The 19,966-nt window shown below is 41.3% G+C and overlaps 1 protein-coding gene across 2 annotated transcripts in view; it reads left to right on the top strand.

Moving 5' to 3' along the window:
- The window catches only part of TNRC6C (trinucleotide repeat containing adaptor 6C), a 169,011-nt gene that overhangs the window by 145,472 nt on the left and 3,573 nt on the right, over nucleotides 1-19,966 (top strand). The window contains exons 17-22 of one of the 2 annotated variants that reach the window (XM_054975960.1): nucleotides 1,630-1,821; nucleotides 2,428-2,571; nucleotides 7,800-7,916; nucleotides 13,753-13,947; nucleotides 17,127-17,197; nucleotides 18,820-18,959. In XM_054975960.1, coding sequence (XP_054831935.1) covers nucleotides 1,630-1,821; nucleotides 2,428-2,571; nucleotides 7,800-7,916; nucleotides 13,753-13,947; nucleotides 17,127-17,197; nucleotides 18,820-18,959 — 859 coding nt within the window. The remainder of the gene's footprint in view (nucleotides 1-1,629; nucleotides 1,822-2,427; nucleotides 2,572-7,799; nucleotides 7,917-13,752; nucleotides 13,948-17,126; nucleotides 17,198-18,819; nucleotides 18,960-19,966) is intronic. The other variant, XM_054975961.1, reaches the window with a different exon arrangement.

Genomic DNA, 19,966 nt, shown 5'->3' with positions numbered 1-19,966 from the left:
ATGGTAGCCCTCAGATCATAATACATTTTAACTTAATACTGTGAGAAATATATTTTTGCCTCTTGCTCTAGTTTCCAAATCTCATTTCCTAAACTCACAATTTCAATCTGTAAAAATTATTTACACTTTTTATCGGCTTTAATTTGTTTCTTTAATGATCGTAATCTACTTACTGCATTCACGTACTAATATTCTATTTACTGATATTCAGTCAAAATACCTGAGTAGTGCCTATTCCATTCCCCATTCGGATTTTCTTCTCTATGGTTGTGGTGCAGCCTCACCACCATGGGGCTTCTTAACCAATCTAGAAGCAGCTGCACAGATTCTACAGCGCTATCTAGGCTTAAACTTGGTCCAAATTACAAAGTGTTTTATAGAACATTAACAGTAATGTTTGATGTAAATTTACTGAACTGTCAGTGCCATCCTAAGTATAATTATTCCCTTTGAATTCCATTGAAGCTTAAGATGGAACTGAATTGGTAGTTAACTTTGTGCCCCAGTTTAATCTGCTACTTTTCATTTGATTGTCTGAAGTAAGGTTGTGCACCAAAAAAAATGTGGATGATTTGGATCAGGGTTTCAGAGATAATAAAATAATTCAGTATCCCTGAAATCCTGGTCAGATTCCCTAATCTGGTCAGAGAATCTCGAATTTATCTGCCCTTTATTCTGTTCAGGAAAACTATCTGAGGGGCTGGAGGTGGGATCATTTGTCAAGCAAACTCCACCAAATTTGAAAGGAGACTACTCCTTCCTGTCCACTGAAGACTCCCTAAGTTTCAGCAAGATTGGACCCCGGGATCTAATTTTATGGGCTCCTGAACAAGGTGCCCTTAACCGTTCTCTGTTGTTTCCTATGGGGAAAATGTTTCCAAGGCTTTCCAGGCAAAGAGGAAACCTTAAGCAAAGGCAACCCCTGGCCAAAAGCCAGTCTCAAATTCAAGTCCCACTCCCGTGCAAACTGAAACAACAAAGCCCAACAGAACCAAAGTGAAGGAAGGGAACCAATGTCAAATCAGAAAATGCCAATGTAAAAATAGAGAATTCCCAAAATGAAGACCTGGGGGGGGGGGGGGCTAGAAAATTCCAAAATGAAGATGCGGGGAGGTTGCAGCACTGGAACCACAGATTTTAAAAGGTGGCTAGTGATGTCTTGAAGGGCTCTTTTGGAGCTTGAGCAGGGGTGGAGGGATGGGGCAGGAATTCACTCTGCCTGCTGCTTCCTGTCCCCACCAGCCTCATGCTCCCTTCCTGCCGTGGTACAGAGTTTGCCTCCGCTTCATGCTGGTGCTCTCTCGCTCACGCTGCTGCTGCCCCATCTCTGCTGCAGCTGTCTGTGGCTATATAAAACTGGCCTAGCGGAGTTCATCTCCCAGGATCTAATTCAGGATTCTCCAGTGTGATTCAACGTAGATGGATTATGCCATATCAACTTAAATTTGCCTATTTAGCTGGATCACGAAACCTGGATTGTCCAGAGTCATAGTTGAGTTATGTGATCTATATATTGTTCTAGATCAATTTGCTGAAATGCATAACAACTAAATAAAAATGATACAGTAAAAAAAAAACCTTTGCCTTTTATTGGTCTTATATTCTCCTTTCTTTTCTTCCATATGCCAGGTGCTATCCCTGGAGGACTAAGTATTGGTCCTCCAGGAAAGTCCTCCATTGATGACTCTTATGGCCGGTATGATCTAATTCAAAACAGTGAGTCACCAGCCAGTCCTCCTGTAGCTGTTCCTCACAGCTGGTCACGTGCCAAATCTGATAATGATAAAATCTCCAATGGTTCCAGCATCAACTGGCCACCAGGTAACTCTTGCTAAGTATTGTAGAATCATACTGTAACAATGACAGTTTTATTTATTTGGATTTATTATCCCACTTTTTGACTATAAAGTTCTCAATGTGAATTACAGCATTTTAAAAATGTAATGTTTCTTCCACTCCTTCACCTCCTCTCCCAATATATTAGCCCTCTGCTGCTCTGCCCCAGAAGGTTGTCTGTTGGTGGCTTTGGAATGGCAGTTGTTTTGTGTCATCCAAAACCTATACAGAAGCAGATTAAAGTTAATTGATCCAGACCTAGTGTTCCATAAAATAAGAACCAGGAGATCCCAAATTCACAGAGTGCCTCATTATTATGGTAGAAAATGTGCCTTCATGGTCACATACCAATATAAACTGGGATTTAAAAAAAGTTCTTTCTTTATCATGCTGAGCTACCATAAACGTGGCACTAAAATGAGTCTACTGAGCCATCCAAAGATGAGATTTTCCTTAGGTCATTATTAGCAAAGGGTCATCCCACTAGATCAAATCATGTCGTCTTGATTTTCATCTGTTTTCCTGCTGTATTTTTCCTCACTCGTGTGAATCTTGGAAGTAAATGTGATGTCTCCATACTTTCCCAAACAGAATTTCATCCTGGAGTACCATGGAAAGGATTGCAGAATATTGACCCTGAAAACGATCCTGATGTTACACCTGGAAGCGTTCCAACAGGGCCTACCATTAACACCACCATACAGGATGTTAATCGCTATCTACTCAAAAGTGGAGGTATAGTAGTAGTCATGTTTCCTGATGCATTTATTGTTTCCCTTCCTTTCTTTTCCACTTCTCTGTGTTAGAGTACATGCTAGCCTGGAAGTGACCTGCCTATACTGAGGACCACACTAGACTTGACATGCAATTGTATGGCTTTCTTGTCATGCCCCTCTCTAAAAATAAAAACAAGCCTTGGGAAGCTGTAAGTTCAAGCAGAAGTATAGCAGGGAAAGGAGTGGGATTGCTTAACAGTTTCAGCTCCAGCCATTTTTGCATTCAAAATCCCCCTCCCTTTCGCAGCTGCTTTTCCATTCACTAGAGCATAAGGTATAGCCTGAAGGTAGAGGTTTAGCAGCCCCTCACCCTCTGCTCAGAGTCGCAGCCTTGCAAGATTGCTTTTGCTTTTTTTAAAAGTGACTTATCTTACTTGAACTTTACTGTCGTGTCAATAAAACCAGGGAATAAAATATCCTTATACTTAGTAGCTGTCGCTTGAACATCCATTCGGCCTTTTTGGGTTTGTTTGTTTTTAGCTTGGGAAAGAGTATAATACGAGGATTTCCTTTTCCACTTTGGAATTTTCAGCCTGTGGAAATTTTTAATAGAGTGGGCTTAAGTATAAATCTTCATGTTTGCCAGAAGTTGCTCTCTCATCCTTGGGTTTCGGTAAAGATTTTCTTCCCAATTTCTCTTCTACCCTCTTACAGCTGTGAAGTCCTAATTCCAAGCTCAAGTACTCACTCACCTTGTTAGTAAGGGAGCAAGTGCCATAAATTCCATGTTGGATGCCATTTGAGATAAGAAAAATGGGCTGCCCCATCACTAAACTCAGAAATGAAGACTATAAAACAACTTGAATGCCTATACACTGAGATGTCCTTCCTCCTTCTTTATCTGAGATTCTTCAAACGTTAGGTGGTTAGACCCCACTGTACTCCTAAAGCAGATTCTGCAGCACCAGAAAGGGAAAGCAGGCTGAGCTTATCAGGCTGTCTAATTTGACAGGAATGCCAGACCTCCAAATACATACTGCCCAAAGCAAGTCTAGTAGCAGAAATAGTTAGAACACAGTGAAGTTGTTCAGATGATCTGTTGGCCTTCCAGATGTAGATTGTCTTGACATAGGCTGTATCTTCTAGAGAGCCTGTGAAGCAGGCAACTGAAATCCAACTTGATGGGACCTTTTTGCCCCATATTGTAGCTGAATTGCATTTTCCGGAACGCTGCTTGTTCATGGTGAAATGTCAGTTGAAAGGAACACCTTTAATTAAATTCAAAATTGAAAGGAAGACATTTGTGTGAAATATAAATTATAAGAGCTAGGTATTTTAAGGAGATTATTTTTAGTTAATAAACATTGCATGTGTATGTGTGTTGATCTCCCTCTTTTTGTTTCCTGCTTGTGCTGTTTGTTCTGTGGTACCCTTCTTCCCGATACCCCCTTTCTCTAAATACAGGCCTGTACAACAGAGGGCCCCTAGGCATAATGGCATCTTCCTCACTGTCTGTTTGCAACCCTTTGAGGGAGCAAGTACCCCTTGCTTTGTAGCAATTTCCCAAATCTTTGTGGATACATCTAAAGCCTGTGCAAGCCCATCCAAAGTAGGAGTAGGGTCTCTTCTGCTCCCTGAAATTTGTAGAGTTGATTGCAGCCAGCTGGCTCCTCTTAATGGTGTACCCATGTCTGATATTTGTTCTCTGACGTGAATTGCCAAACCAGTAAAACCATTGTGTGTTGTTGCTACCAGACTCATTGAGGACTTGAGAAGAAATGACAAGGCTGGGGTGTGGGAACTGAAGCAAAGGGAAATGGAAGGAAGGAAGAAAAGTGAAAGATGATTTGCAAGGAGATCTATGGGTTGGAGGGAGAGATGAGATACAAGTGTTACTTGAGTGTGCATTGAGACCTGTGATGGCAGTGCAAAGCAAGTGCTGTTGCTTACAGAGGGAAGTGGCGCTTAGCCGACAGTTTTTGAGTAGTATTCGTACACTTCATTAAAAAAATCTGCTTGCAGTCTACATCAAGGAGACCCAAGTTATGTGATAAAGAATTAATTATGCAAATCAGCAACATGTTTGCATGGTTTTTAGTTTGTATTCTTTTGTTGTTCCTGAAAGGTTTGAGTACAAATTGGCTGAGTTCCAGTGTCACACTCAAATCTTCCAGACTCTGGTTTTTGGATGGTTGGCAAATATGCTATAAGCTGTTCACCATTCTGTTTCCCATTTTCAGATTTCCTTTAGCCATGCCTTGATTTGACTTCCAAACTGGACAAGCTGTGGCTATTGTTAAACTCCAGGCCGTAATTCTAGTGTCATAGTTTATTTTGTAGAGTTGGTTTGGACAAGATAAATGTTGAGTAGTAGAGGGTCAGGAGATGCAATTTGGATAGGGAAACTGAAGGTACGAGCAAAATGCATTTGCAAGGTGCTGACTGTGACTTAAGAAGCCTTTGATAAATGATGAACGTGTTCCAACCATGTTCTACAGCTGTGAGAGGCAGAATCTTGTTTTGCGGAAGTGAAACTGCAAACTGCTTCACGCATGACGGAAGGAAAGGTCCACATATTATGTGCATTGTGTGTACCCTGTAACATGTAAGAGGGGAAATCTGTTGCCTTCTAGGTCTCTTGTATACCACGCAAGCAAGGAACACACAAAACCACATGCAGCCTAGTACAGGGTTTTTTTAGATAGTGCTTCTCATATTTCTGGTTTTGTGCTAATACATACATCTTTAGATAGCCAGAGCTTAGAAGCTTTAATAGTAGAAATAAAACTATATTCATAATTGGAAACAAAGTTTCCATTTTCTTTCTGATTCTGCAGACATTGGGCATAATCCACTTATTAGATGGTCCCAGGAACCTCATACCTGTTTGTGAACAGGTGGAAAAAACAGGCATGCAGGTCCTATGGCCATGGTATGAGTGGATTATATCCAATGTCTGGAAATTCAGTTACTCCATAGGACCTTAGAGAAATTGCAGTATGTGCACATGCTTCCTATATTCCTGTCCTGCTGCCTCCCATATCCCCACTGCTCTCTTTCTCAATCTTCCCAATGTGAGTTATGTTCAGAGCAGAAATAACTTGCAGGAAGTCTGGCTAGGAGGTGCATACAGACCTCACATTCCCTTATCATCTTCTCATGCTGTCCATGTGTTTGCTGGGGGACAGTAAAAGCAGAACTGTGTTGAGCTCTGTTGAGATACAAATGTATTATTCCATATATTTTCAGTAGAAATGCTGATTGTTAAAGCTGTGCTCAAGAGTAAGTCTTTGTGCAGTAAGTCATTCATTGAAGAATGATTCCCTACTCAAAATGAACCCATATATATCTTTGTAGATGTATCTTAAGTGTCCAACAAGGGTTGATGAGATATCTCTCACATAGGATATCGTATCTCCATATGTTACCCTATCTGCCATGGTTCATTTCAACACAGAATCCTTGAACCAATTTCCTGGTTTGCGTGGCTGAAGTTCTACTATGTATGAAAATTTGGATATCACCTTAAATAGTTAGAATTAACATTTTCAGTTCAAAAGTAACTTCAGTATTACATTTTATTAGATTGGATTGGAAACTGTTTCTTTTACATTAAAGATAATATTTTGATTGATTGATTAGATTTTTAGCCCTCCCTCCCCACAAGCAGGCTCACGGCAGGTTACAATCATAAATAAGTTACAATAGTTAAAACCAATAAAATAACATCTCAGTGTAAACATGACTATCAGCACTCCAGATAGGGCACCCTTTCCCTGCCCACCATTCACAAGGTAAGAAAAGGGTGGAGGTGTGGGTTGGTGAAACTCTGAACTCCTCAGGCATGGAGGGGGGAGCAGATGGACCATATGCTCCCCCACACGCTGGCAGGAGACCGGCAGGGAGGCTAATTTGATGGATCCAATGCTGGCCTCAGCCATATGCCTGGAGGAACCTCTCTGTCTTACAGGCCCTCCGAAAAGATACAAGATCTTGGTAGGCCCGAGTGTCTTCTGACAAAGAGTTCCACCAGGTTGGGGCCAGGACAGAAAAACCCCTGGCCCTGGTCGAGGCCAGCCGAGCCTCCCTGGGGCCAGGGACCACTGATAGGTGTTTACCTGCAGATCTTGTACATACTGGCTAGAAAAGGTGTGTGTCTTGACCGTTTGGACTTTCTGACCATGTAAAGTTTCACTGTGCAAGTAACAGGGCTAGACATGGCATGATCTTGGCAACCATGAGTGCTTGCGTTCTTTAATTGTGTTATTAAATTTCAAATTAAAATTGATTTACAAATTAAAATTATTTCACAAACATACATTTAAACTGACATTCTGTTGCTACCACTGTACCTTGTGCAAGTAAAAACAGGTCACTGGATACAATGAAGTTTGGATACAATGAAGTTTCCTTGTACAACATCTTATCGCAACTTAAAACACACACGCTCTTCCACTAACATAACGTCCTTTATGTTGGTGGAAGCTAACCATAGAATGGACACTAGTTGGGGGGGGGGGTTTGGCTCAAACTAATAAGCGTTGCATCAGAAGTTACAGTTATCAATGGCTTCTATAAACTTGCTGCAATTAATTTTTGCTATTTTTATACTCTAACCTTTTGCCAACTGCACAATTGTAGCAGATTCTGACCTTTCACTCCTGAAGCAGTCACAAAGACACACTCTGTTCCCTTCTGCAGTTCGGTAGCCATCCCTTTCTGCGTAGTACAACTTTAGGTGCCACCATTGCTGTGCCAGAGCTTGCAAATGCAGCCTCTACCTCAAAGCTGCGCCATGTTTGGGAGGAGAAAGTTGGCTGATAATAGCTGCAGGGCTTCCTGAAGGCAACTGGGGCAGAGATACTTCTTTTAGTTCTTGTGACACACAAGCGTCATCAAGAGAAATGGCTACATTTTCATAAACGTTTTTCATCCACAATCCACGCATCCTGGGTACTGTTGCGATGGATGTCACCTCCTTGAACGTGACCATTTAGGGAAGTTAGAGTGTATGTCTTCTGCATGGGCGCTGCCACTCTTGTCATTGTGCCATCTTTTTTTTCCTGCCACATTATGCTCCCTTGGATCATGCTTTCCATACCCATTCCTAGAGCTCGAAGGGCAAGGCTGGGTTAGCGTCTTACCTTGCATGGTTTCTGTTTGCACATGAAGGTGTTAGAATTGCATATGCTACAATAGACGCCATTCTGCCCATCTTTCTTAGTTGCTTCTTTGCTGGTTCTGCAGGGTCATCCCCAACATCATCTCAGAATGCCACGCTGCCTTCATCGAGTGCCTGGCCACTTAGTGCCTCCGGCTACAGTAGCTCTTTCAGCAGCATTGCATCCTCACCTAGCATTGCAGGTACGACCAATGGCCTTTCTGACTAGAGTCCCTCTTTGTCCTCAAAGAGATGAGGTGGTGGAAGGGCCTCTGCTCTTTGTGGTAATGACACTACTACAGGTGTGCCGTGTGTCTTTCAGATGCTGCACTCCTTCAATCAGCCTTGGGAGTTTGGTGGCGGTTTGTATATAACAGGATGCTTGGAAATGGCAATGCCAAACAATATCAGTCGTTTTTTTTTTTTAAAAAAAATGCACGCACACAAACTAGGTGCAGTGCTGTTGCCATTCTACTGGGCAATTTTCTGTTGATAATAACACAATAGCCAGACCTTCCTAGAGCTCGCTTTTGCACTTTCACCAACAAAAGTTGTGGAATAAAAAGCATTGCTTGTCTGATATTGTGCATCCTACTTTCTTTTTTTGTTTTTCCCCAACATCTCCTTCATTAAAATTTTTAAGACACTATCTATAAAATACAATGATATTGGATACACTTATATTCAACATTTCAAGTTTCAGATTTCATAACTAATCTATTTTACAACTGCATTGTTTATTCCATCATTATTACATATTCAATATTATATACTTTCACTACTTCTATATACTCACTGTAACTTTTAACAAATAGATAATATATCAGAATGCAACAGTAATATCTATTATATATCTTATGGTAAAAAAGATATTTCTACTTCTTTATACATTTGCTTCTACATTACAATACTTTTATATACTTTCTGTAAACAAATCTTGTAAGTTTACCAATGCAGACAAAATCTTCTACTTCCCCCTTTCCAACTTTGCCTATCCAAACAACCAAGGCAAAAAGTGTGATTACTGTCAGCTTACATATGGCTGTGCATCCATTGTCTCACCTCTGAGTGTACAGTCTTCAAGATGCTGGTACCCATCTTGTACAATTTAGCCTTATAAGATAAAATGATACCCCTTGGCCTTTCTGTATAGTATGACTTCAGGTTCCACTATTGTTGTGCCAGAGCTTGGAAGAACAGCCTCTGCAGCAAAGCCGTGTATTATGCATGAGGCTTGGAGGGGTGAGGTCGGTTGGTGATGGTTGCAAGGGTTCTTGAAGGCAAATGGCACAGAGATAAGATGGTTCTTTGCTGGCTTTGCAGAAAAGTAATGAATTCTGCTCTTTGCCAGTCCTTAAACACAAGAATAGTGTTCCTTGATGATGCTTTTAGTGAATGATGCATCTTTTTTAAAAAAAAGTCTGTACTGCTTTGTACATTTGACAGTAGTTTCCAAATAATAATATGCTTTAAGGAAGGCCAGGCCAAGCATTTTCACCATTTGAAAAGGAAAATCCAGTTAAGTCCTCATCCATCTTCTCTGCCACCCCTTCTGGCTGGAGTGGGGATCAACAATGCAGCTCGTAGAAGCTATTGTCCCAGACAGGGCTTGCTGCTTCCTTCCTTTTCAGGACAGGAGCCCTGTGCGAAATGAGAGGATGGTCTGTCTCTCCTCTGTGACATGCTGCAACCTGATTCCTTCTATTGACACAAGGCACATGGGAAGACCCAGACTCTACTCTTATTTTCAGATACGTAGCTGGGTTGGTCTGCAGTCGAACAGCAGGATCTGAGTCCAGTGGCACCTTAGAGACCAACTCGATTTTCAGAGTGTAAACGTTTGAGAGTCAAAGCTCCCTTCTTCTTGTACCTGAAAACCTTGTTGGTCTGTGAGGTGCCACTGGACTCAGATCCTGCTGTTCCTTTCTGCTCTTAGGTATTCTGAGCAAAGTGGAAGAGCTACTTTTGAGGTGATGCTTTGTTTGCTTCCTTCACAGCCAGAGGGGGTGCAGGTTACACTGCCTGCTGATAGGGAAGGAAGGAAACAAATGAGTGGTACATATATTCTCTGAAAAAGAAGAATGGATCCTGTTTCCCTTGATGGCACACTGCACATGGTTGTATTACAAAGCAGTGGAGCCAAATCCTCTCACTGACACTGCGTGCTTTTCTTCCAGGCACTGTGAAAGGGGGAGGGGTGTGGTTTCGTGCACAAGTTTTCTGTTATTTTGCTGCCCTTGCCCCGTATGCTGTGTAGGGCAGACAACTTCATCCTGTACCTCAGGATGGGTCTGGGCCTGGCCTTACTAAAATCAAAGTAAAATGTAATTTCCACTTGTCACCTCAACTGCCACCAGTGTTGTCATTATATATATTTGATTGCCTAAAAGTAAAGCACTTAACATCTAATAAATGTTTGGTTTTTTGAGAGCCCTGATCAGAATGTTAATGTCATGGTGTCATTTTATTTTGGTCAGTATACTAAAGACTATGAGGGTATTAGATTTCCCACAGCTGAAGATGGAAGGGAATGCGGAGCTCCCGCTCCATATTCGACTGTAGGATAATCCACTGGGCTGACCTTTTGGATGGTGGCCTAAATCCTTAAAACATTCCTTCAGCTGTTTTTATCCCACTCCAGGTTGCATCATATCATTACAGCAGTTAGCCACCTTTATGCAAACGATATGGATGGCTGCTGAGTGCAAACTCATCCCAGTCAATAAATCTGCTAAATACTAATTTCTTCGGTCATCTCATTAGGCAGTTAAAGCTGAAACTTGAAACATACAATGAAGCATCTTGCTATTTTAACCAAATTTCGGTTTTAAAAACGTTTAAGAGCACAATTCAATTCAGTCAAACGCGTATACCAGACTTGCATGAACAGCTGGATCTTCAGCCTGTTTTCAATTCTGCCACCCCCTTTCATGGGGCGGATTTGAAACCGACTGTGGGAAGAGGTGCAGAGCAAACAAAACAGAGCCGCAGGCAGGAAGGATTTTGTCTATGTAAATGACCTTGTGTGTTGAGGAAAGGGTTTTCTAAGCCTGCTCCGGCACCAAAGCCCCTCAACTCCTTCATTCCAGTCTGTGATACCTGTAATTAATGCGGCCTGTTGCCAGTTCCTGCAGTAGAGAGAGCAGTATTAATAGTGATTATGTATAATTTTGGATTTCATATGGACTGTTGTCGTAGGTTACATACCCAGTTAAGCCATTTTGCTTTTTAACTTAAGCAGCAAAAATAGGAAATTTATATTTTTTTGAAGAGCATATGCCCTCTTGTCTACAGTTGATTAAAAGGAAAGAGTAAGTTGGTTCTCTTTCATTTTATCCGCTGTGCGTTTCATTTTGGGTGCTTTTTCTCCTCGTTTCTTGTTCTTCTCTGCATTGACCTTGTGGGAGCTAATGGCATAATATTTAAAACTTCAAAAAAATGTTAACAGATATTCAGCAATAGCTTAGTAATTAAATCCTAATGTATATGTTCCTTTAGACCAACTGTGCAACTCTTAGTATTTTTATCCTTTATGTTGGCTTTGCTGTTGAAACCATATCTAGAAAGGGATAAAACTGAGTCTTGATAGTGAACCTGTTTGAGCAACTTTGCAAACTGTATACATGGGAGGGTGTGGAAGTGTGTGTAAGAGCTCTGGTTCTCATGAAAGGGTATAGGTGTGGTAGTCTATACAAATTAGACTTACTTTGACATTCCACCGCATGTCCAGCTTACATGCTGAGGCCATTCGTGAACCTGCCATCTGTCCAGGAATGTGGAGCCATTTTTAGGCAGTGCAATGGCCTAATATGCTCTCTGGTTGCTTCTAGGTTAGAGACAGGACATAAAGGGCTATTGCTGGCAATAACTCCTTATCAAAAGTTCAGTCCTCAACGTAGGAACCAGGTAGTGTGCATTGAACTGGTTTAAATCACTCCTCATGGAACAGACTCAGAGGGTTGCTGGTGGTGATTAGCTTTCTTCAGTGTAGGAATTACCTTGCAGGGTTCTACAAGGTGCAACCTTATCTCCCATGTTATGTAACCTCTATGTAAAACCTTTAGGAGAAATCATTCACAGCTACGGAATTGGATGCCAGGAATAAGCTGATGACATTCAGCTCTGTATCCCTCTACCTAAATTCCATGGTGTTGCAGTAGAGGCTTTATTCAGCTGCCTGATAGTTGTAGTCAAATAGTTAAAAGGGAACAAACTGAAATTGAACCCGGAAAAGATGGAAGTGATGCTGGTTGGGAAGGCAGAGATTTTGAAGGGATTGTGCTTCCCACTTCCGATGCTGTTCAGTTGACCCTTGCAGACTAGGTTAGGAGCCCAGGGGTTATACTGGATCCAGCATTGCTGCTAGAGAAGCAAGTAGATGCAACTGCAAAAAAGGCTTTCTCCCAACTTAGACCACTCTGGAAGATGGAACTCTATGTTGAGATGGCCATTCTGGCTATCTGGATTCATAGCACAGTAGCATTAAGACTAGACTACTGTAATGCATAGTCTACATAGACTCCGGTTCAAAGTGAACTCACATACTCCGGCTGGTGCAGAACACCACAGCTCGATCATTATCAGAAGCTAGACAGAGCATGCATATTACTCCCATCCTGTAGTCACTCCGTTGGCTACCCATCTGCAGGACCACCTCTCTCTCTGTGCTCTGCCATGACAACTTTGGCCATCTGAAGAGGGCCTTTTATAGTTGCCATCCTGCAAATGGGCAAAATCAACAGCTGTCCATAAACAGGCAGTCTCTGTAGTAGTCCCCACCTTATGAAATGGCCTGCCTGAAAAGGTTAGGAAGCCTCCCACTCTCTGGCTTTCTGCAAACTTTGCAAAACTCAGGCAGTAAGACTATGCTGTAAGGAAATGGTTCAGAGAGATGCTTTTGGTAAAAGGACGGGCTGTAGACTATACTACTGAGTGCTGCCTGTTGATGTCAACAAGCTCCTACTGGGTAATTTCTGCATGGTTCAATAGGCCACATGAAATCGCTTATATTTTGTTTCAGCAAGCTCCATCTCTGTATTCCTGCATTTGAATTTATGCTTTTTTTCCCCAAATTTCTGCTACACATATCCTATTGTATTGTTTATTGAATGCTCCAGCTGTTGATTGAATAGACTTACATTGAGTATTCTGCCTTGAGTCTCAGTTAGAAAGGTGCACTATAGATAAATAAACAAATGTAGGGAGAAGAGGACAGCTAAGCTGTATTTGAGGGATGGGATGGGGAGGTAGGAGCAGGAGTTGTGTTAATGGAAGGACTTGTCAGTGGGCCACTTTTGCAGGTTAGGCAGGATCATGATCCCATCTACCCATTACCACCCCTTCAAATAACAGTCCCTCTGCTAAACCTAGCTTCCAGACAGGGTTAAAAGGACACAAGTTCATGAAGAAGAATAGCTACTTGCTTGGAAGCAAAAATAATTAAATTTGTATTCAGTAACTTGAAACTTAGAGCCAAGCCACACGTGACAAATGACACTTACCTGGCAAGTGAACAGACTCACGTATATTCCTCCCTGTTCACTTGCCCTCCACTTGCGCTCCACTTGATCACTACGTGATCACTACTTGATCACTACGTGATCAAGTGGAGCGCAAGTGGAGGGCAAGTGAACAGGGAGGAATACACGTGAGTCTGTTCACTTGCCAGGCAAGTGTCGTTTGTCACGTGTGGCTTGGCTCTTAGAAATACTGTAACTGATTTTATTCTCATCCAGTCGCGATGCAGGGTAATCTGCACTTGAAGTCTCATTAAGTGGGGGTTTGTCCTGAAACGTGAAGAATGTTTTTGGAATCTTGAAAAGCATTTTATTAATGGTACTAGGATTACAGCAAGAATTACAGATATGTTAACAAGGAAAGTTTTGCTAGTTATGTTAAGTGGTGTATTTATTAGTGTTTTAAAGGATTATACAGTGCTTGCTTGGCTGATGTAAAGATGAGGCCTGAATCTTAGAGGGTGCCCATTTTCTGTGTATTTCCCCTTTTAACAAGTACCTGACTTGCATTTCTCTGTTGCAGGTAAACTGTCAGACATCAAGTCAACATGGTCCTCCGGCCCAATTTCTCACACGCAAGCCTCTTTGTCTCATGAACTGTGGAAGGTACCCAGAAACACTACTGCTCCTACAAGACCACCTCCGGGCTTAACCAACACCAAGCCATCATCTACCTGGGGTGCCAGCCCACTGGGTTGGACCAGCTCTTACTCCTCTGGTATTCCTGACTCCTTTGTTTTATTGCAGTATCACACTTCTCTGTTCATATCTCTTCTTTTTATTCAGATTCTTTTATATATAAAATGTCAGTCCTTGAAAGGCCAACGGAGCACAATCAGTATGAAGAGTTGCAATATTTTTTTTCTGTGATGGAAGCTGCATTGTGACCAAGCCAAGGCAGGCAGTCAGTCAACTGACAGTTCCTTCCAATCAAATAATTTCTTCTCTTAGTAATTTTTTTCTTGGTGGCAGGTGAATTTTTGTGTGCCAGTAGGGATTCTGCATTAAATCATTCACGTTATTGTGAATAAATGAAAGGGGTAATTGGACTAGCAAAACACTTACCTTTGCCGTAGGAGGGGTAGGGAAAACCACGAAAGCACAGTTGTACAGTGCACGCAAAGCAGAATTTTCAGAATATTAGCACTGGCCCTGTGACACCTCTCTCTCCTTAGCATAAGTAGCTGCAGGGGTGTCCTACCCAAAATTATGTTGGGTAGGAAGTGGAAGTTAAGGTCAGAGGAATTTTGGTTGTTTTCATGAACATAATCAGAGGAACAATAGACTTGAAACATTTTAAATTTCCATTTTTTTTTCAGGATGCTAAGCTCCTCTTTTTGTTGCCGATTGTTCTGCACCATGTTCCTTTGCTTATTGTTGCTTTTCCAAATTGAATAGACCAAAACATAGTAATGATAGCAGCAAACCTATTACTTAATCAGTATGCTACTATCACTGGTAGAAGCTGCTGTCATGAAGCAGCAGAGGCTTGTCTGATCCCCGCAAGCAACACAGTTCCTCATCTGAGCCTTGCCTACCTGCCTGTAGGTAGAAACGGATGAAAGCAGAGATGGCACAGACTGTCTGTCTGCCCAAGCCTACATACACTGCTGGCCACGGGGCAATACTTGACGTTTCAGCACTATTTTCGAAGTACATAAAGTTGGGAACAGGAATCATTCTTTGTTAAAATTCCTCCCAAAGGAACGGGTGCTAGAACTTTGTTGAGGCATGACATTTAGGAAATTTTAGGCTACTCGGCTTTTTTTAAAAAAGTGTTATGGGTTTTGTGTGTCCCCCTCCCAGCACTAGGCCGAATCCTGTGGAAAACAATGACCAGTGTTGGCAAGACTGGGTTGGTGCTACATTTGTGAATGATGCTGGAAGGATGTACCTTTTACATACATGGCCCAAAATCCGATTCATCCCAACAGTGTCTCTCCAATTTTATACTTTATCCTAATTATGTGTAATCTCCTGACTTTATTATGTAATTTTTACTACTCTTTTAAGCAAGTTCTTTCATTACTCTTTTGATAGAATATGTTTCCTTTAAAAAATGAATGCTTAAATATTTTTTACCACTAGTTGTGGAAAGGAAATTCTCTCCTTACCCTCCTCTCCCCCATATAGTTAACTTATTTTGAATGCCACCTGGTGGCCAAGGAACAGATATGCCAAGTTGCTGCCAAATTTCTCTTGAATGGAAAAGTCACTGTTTGGTTTCATTTCTTCCTTGTATAATCAAAATCGTTGGTCTTTATTTTTCATGCATCTTTTGTTTCATCGTGCCAGGTTCTCCCATTCAATTTGCACAATATGTTATATTGTTTTTGATTCAAAAATGGCATATAACAAAGGAGTAAAATTATATTTTAAATCATAGGAAATGCATAAAAGAAAAAAAAATGAATTGTTAACACCAGCAACAGAAATTAGCAAAATGAAAAGGCTCACAAGGATGAGAGACAAAAATAAAAAGAACATGTTTATATATTCCTAATTCTAAATGCAGGATAAGTAAATGCTGCCATGTCAGTGCCATGCAGTTTGCACTTATAGGTCCTGGCAAAATAGAGGTGCTTCCTTGGTCTCCTGATGTCTTTAACTATAGTTGAACACAAAAGGAATTGGACATTCTAGAGGAGCAATTCTAAACAAGTCTACTCAGAATTATTTCCCAATTTATTCAGTGGGACTTACTCCCAAACAAGTGTTCTTAGGGTGGCAGCTTGTGAGCCTGAGCAATGAAGCTCTTACCTGGGGATGACTGCAAGTTCAGCAATTTATGCTGCTTTGGGGGGAAAAATAAAGTTGGGAGTTCGCAACCAGTGTGGTCTAGTGCTTAGAGGTTGGACCAGGATCTGGGAGAACCAGGTTCAAATCTCCATTCCACCATGAAGCTTGCTCGGTGACCTTGGGCCAGTCACAAACTCTCAGCTTAACTTACCTCACAGGTTGCTGTGGGAATACAGTGGAGGAGAGGAGAATTATGTAAGCTATCTTGGGTCCCCATTGGGAAGAAAGATAGGGTATAAAATAAATAAATAAAATCAACTAAGTACACTTTTTGGGGGGGAGGGAGAGAGAGTACATGTATGTACGTACGTACGTACATATGTATGTATGTACGTACGTACACAAGGCATAATGGGGTGGATACAGATAGCTATAGCACTGAATTGCATCCCGATCTTCTCTTTATTACAGCCCCTGTCTCATGTGGCTTTTGTCCACGCAGGTCCCACGACCCACAGTGTAGCCTGTTCAGGTAGTCAAAGGAGAACTTGCTCCCTTTTTCATCAGAGGAAAACCTGGTTGGATCCATACCAGTATCATAAAATGAGCATAATAGCCTGGAAAATGCTTGCTTATTCTGTTCCATTCACTCTGTGCCTTACATGACATTTTGCTTTCAGAAATCTGTTTTCAGCAAGACCCCTGTAACCACTTCAGGATGACATTCAGACCCTTGCCAGCTTACCTCAAAAGCATGAGGTCTGAAAACATAACAAATAAGAGAAATTCCTTTGAGCATTTCAGAATCACACAACTTTAATCTCAGAATCACCCAACTGCTAACACATCCAGGACACCGAAAAGCCCAAAAGCAATAATACATAAGCATATTGAGGCCGTATGTTAGCTATGATCCCATAGTAGCTAAGGAAAACATAGCATCAGTGTAGGTGTTAGTAAAATATGCATATAGTTGAAGAACCCAAGGAAAAAAGAAATCAGCTGAAAACCCCCAGTGGGGCAAGAGACAATTCTTAAAAATTTGCTTATTAGAAATCCCTGTAGCATTTGTATTCCTCATGTTTGTGTCTTGCATGTTCAGCATTTGTTCAGTTGGTTAGATTGTACTTTCCCTAATTTTTTTTCATTGTGATACAGGCTCAGCATGGAGTACTGACAGTTCAGGAAGAACAAGTAGCTGGCTGGTCCTCCGTAACCTCACACCCCAGGTAAGCAAAGCTCATTGAAGAATCTAGCAAAGAACTGTGTCCCATCTGGAATATCAGGAAGAGAACATTTGATATTCTGATCTAAGCCTTTTGTTCGTGTATCTGCTTGCAGCTTCCAGCATCTTATGCTATTGCACTTCCACAGCAATTGGAACGTCCCATCCAAAGCATTCATTTACTAGATTTTAGAATTGGTTCCTTCAACATTTTGTTACTTAATTACAAGAATGACACTCATCCAGAGTTGTATTTAACATCAGATGCACTGCTTCATTCATGAGTTTGAACTACAGGAGGTTTTTTGTCCCAATAAGAGAAAATATCTCCCATCTTTTGAATCCTGCTTTTAGAATCTCATAGAACTGGCATGAGCAATCAATACAAGCTGGTTTGAAAAATGGCACCTGTTAGTACAGATTATTAGATTTTGCTCCCTGCTTTTGTAAACTTTCAGTGCTAACTTTCTGAAATAGACTCAAGGAACATAAAATCATGAAATATAAAAACAACCCATAAACCAACTAAATTGTAAGACAGTTCTTGACAGTATATACACATGCTTATTCACTGTGCCAGAACTGAAAGATTGTCTTTCCAGCTGTATTGTACTTTTTGTGTGCGTTACTGAAAATGGACCCCTAGTGAATGCTTTGAGTGGTAAACAGACTCTTTGAAAACAGATACACGAGTCACTGCACATGCCCACTTTTCAGGAATCCTGTGAAATATTTGATGAGGAGAGTTCTGCATCTCTCCCATGATGAAACGTGTGGTTGCCAGAAAATCCCTCTCTCCACAGTGAATGTGTAGAAATTCTCTTTTCAGTGTTACCCCTGTTACCACTCAGACATTTACCTGTAAGCGTAGTTGCGGTGAACAGAAAAATCTGTGGACCACATTTGGTTAAATGAACCTGCCCTAGCTGATCAAAGGTTAGCTGCTGGAATGTCTTTTAATATCTGAATGTAACTGGTGATTTAGTGTAGGTACATGCTTCAGCAAGAAATAATTCACTTCAAAAATCACTTTAAACAAATGACTCAAGAGATACATAATGTTAACAACCAGGTCAAATGCTTTAAGACAAGCACTTAAAGTGTAGTTTATCTTCTGTTTGGTGAGAATTAAATTATTCTTCCAATTAAGCTCCTTGCCTTAATGAAAATGCCCCCCAAGTCCTTGACATAAACTCTCACATAAAGAAACAGCCTGATAGCAGTTGTGTTTGTTCAGGGAGCAAGGCACAGAGAGCAACAAAAAGAGGCACCCCAAGGCATTAAGCCTCCCGAGAAAATGAATGTATAAGAGGGCAGTATGTTGTAGTAGCTGCCCCTCGCAACTCTGTCATAGTAACTCCTTCCTCATAATGCCTGTAAAGTCACTCACTCTGCCATTGTGTGTTGTGTTGTTCTCCTTCCCCAGCTATATCAAAGTAAGTGGTGTGCATTAAGGCCAATCAACATTTTTGTTTTGTTAGATTTTGTGGAGATACTGTTTTGACTTTACAATATATCTTCTTAAAAGGTTGCCTCACATTATGAATGTAGTAACGACAGCCTCCATTATTTAAAGAAAAAGCTCAATAAATCAATAATAAATTCTCCTTCTCCTTCTCCAATCAGATTGATGGCTCTACACTGCGTACTCTGTGCTTGCAGCATGGTCCTCTTATTACATTCCACCTGAACCTGACTCAAGGGAATGCTGTGGTCCGATACAGTTCCAAGGAAGAAGCAGCGAAGGCCCAGAAGTCTCTGCATATGTATGCATATAGCCAGTATTTGCTATGGTTCTAATACTGCTAAATTTGCTGTGTCTATAATGATTGCCCAGAACAGAAATGAATAATAAAAATTGGTGTAATATACAGAGAAGTATAGCAATAAGTGAACTTGCCTGATCTCATCTTTATGATACAGCCCATAATCCTGAGCACACTGGCAAATCCAATGTAAAATTAGAGTTCTTTCAGCTTTTCCTTTCCTTCAACGTCAGCACAAAAATCTTCAACATTTTGCCCCATTCTGAAAGCAAAGCCAACGAAATCAGAATTGACATTTAAAAATAGTTTCTTTTGTTCATGCCACACCCCTCTGTGAATAAGGAGGATTTAGGTTTTGGACATAGTGTACATCTGTATTGTTCCCTGGTAAGAGACTCAAGTGATAACTAATGTTAGACTACAATTAAATCTTTATTGGCACCAGCATGGTCCCCCCAAAGTAGAAACCATGTGTAAGCCGTGTTGCCAGAAGGATGCACAGTAGTGGATAAGTGCCAACCCCAACTTCCTTTCCCACGTGGTTTTGCCCAACTTTGTTTCCCATTTATTTATTAAAACATTCCTAAACTGCTTTCTCATTTTTTAAAAAAACAGAACTGGGCCTGCGTGTCCTGCTTCTGTTCCTTAGAACTCCTTGCCTCTATCCTTGCTTCCCTAAGGGCCAAACTGATCCTGATAGGGCCCACCTCAGCACACTTGTTCCCCCACCCCACACCGTTTCCAATACTGAAACAGATGTTGGGGGGGGGTGGCTATTTAAGCACTTGGTAAGGTGTTCTGGGGAAACAAGAGAACTTCAGCCCACAGTGCTGTGGACCTGATTGGGATTGGCCTCTCGTGGCATTTTAAATCACTTTAAAATAGTGGCAACCGTGAAGACACCATCACATCTAGCTTGATTCTAACTCCTGCTGTGTCACTCAGCTGTGTTTCCAGACAAACTTTGGACTTGGTGGTTACTCTCCTGTGTATGCCCATGTTCTTCC

The sequence above is a fragment of the Eublepharis macularius genome, chromosome 4, assembly GCF_028583425.1.
Source record: "Eublepharis macularius isolate TG4126 chromosome 4, MPM_Emac_v1.0, whole genome shotgun sequence".
NCBI classification, from domain to species: Eukaryota; Metazoa; Chordata; class Lepidosauria; order Squamata; family Eublepharidae; genus Eublepharis; species Eublepharis macularius.
The sequence above is the reverse complement of the archived record's forward strand: the minus strand, read 5'-3'. Positions and strand labels throughout refer to the sequence as shown.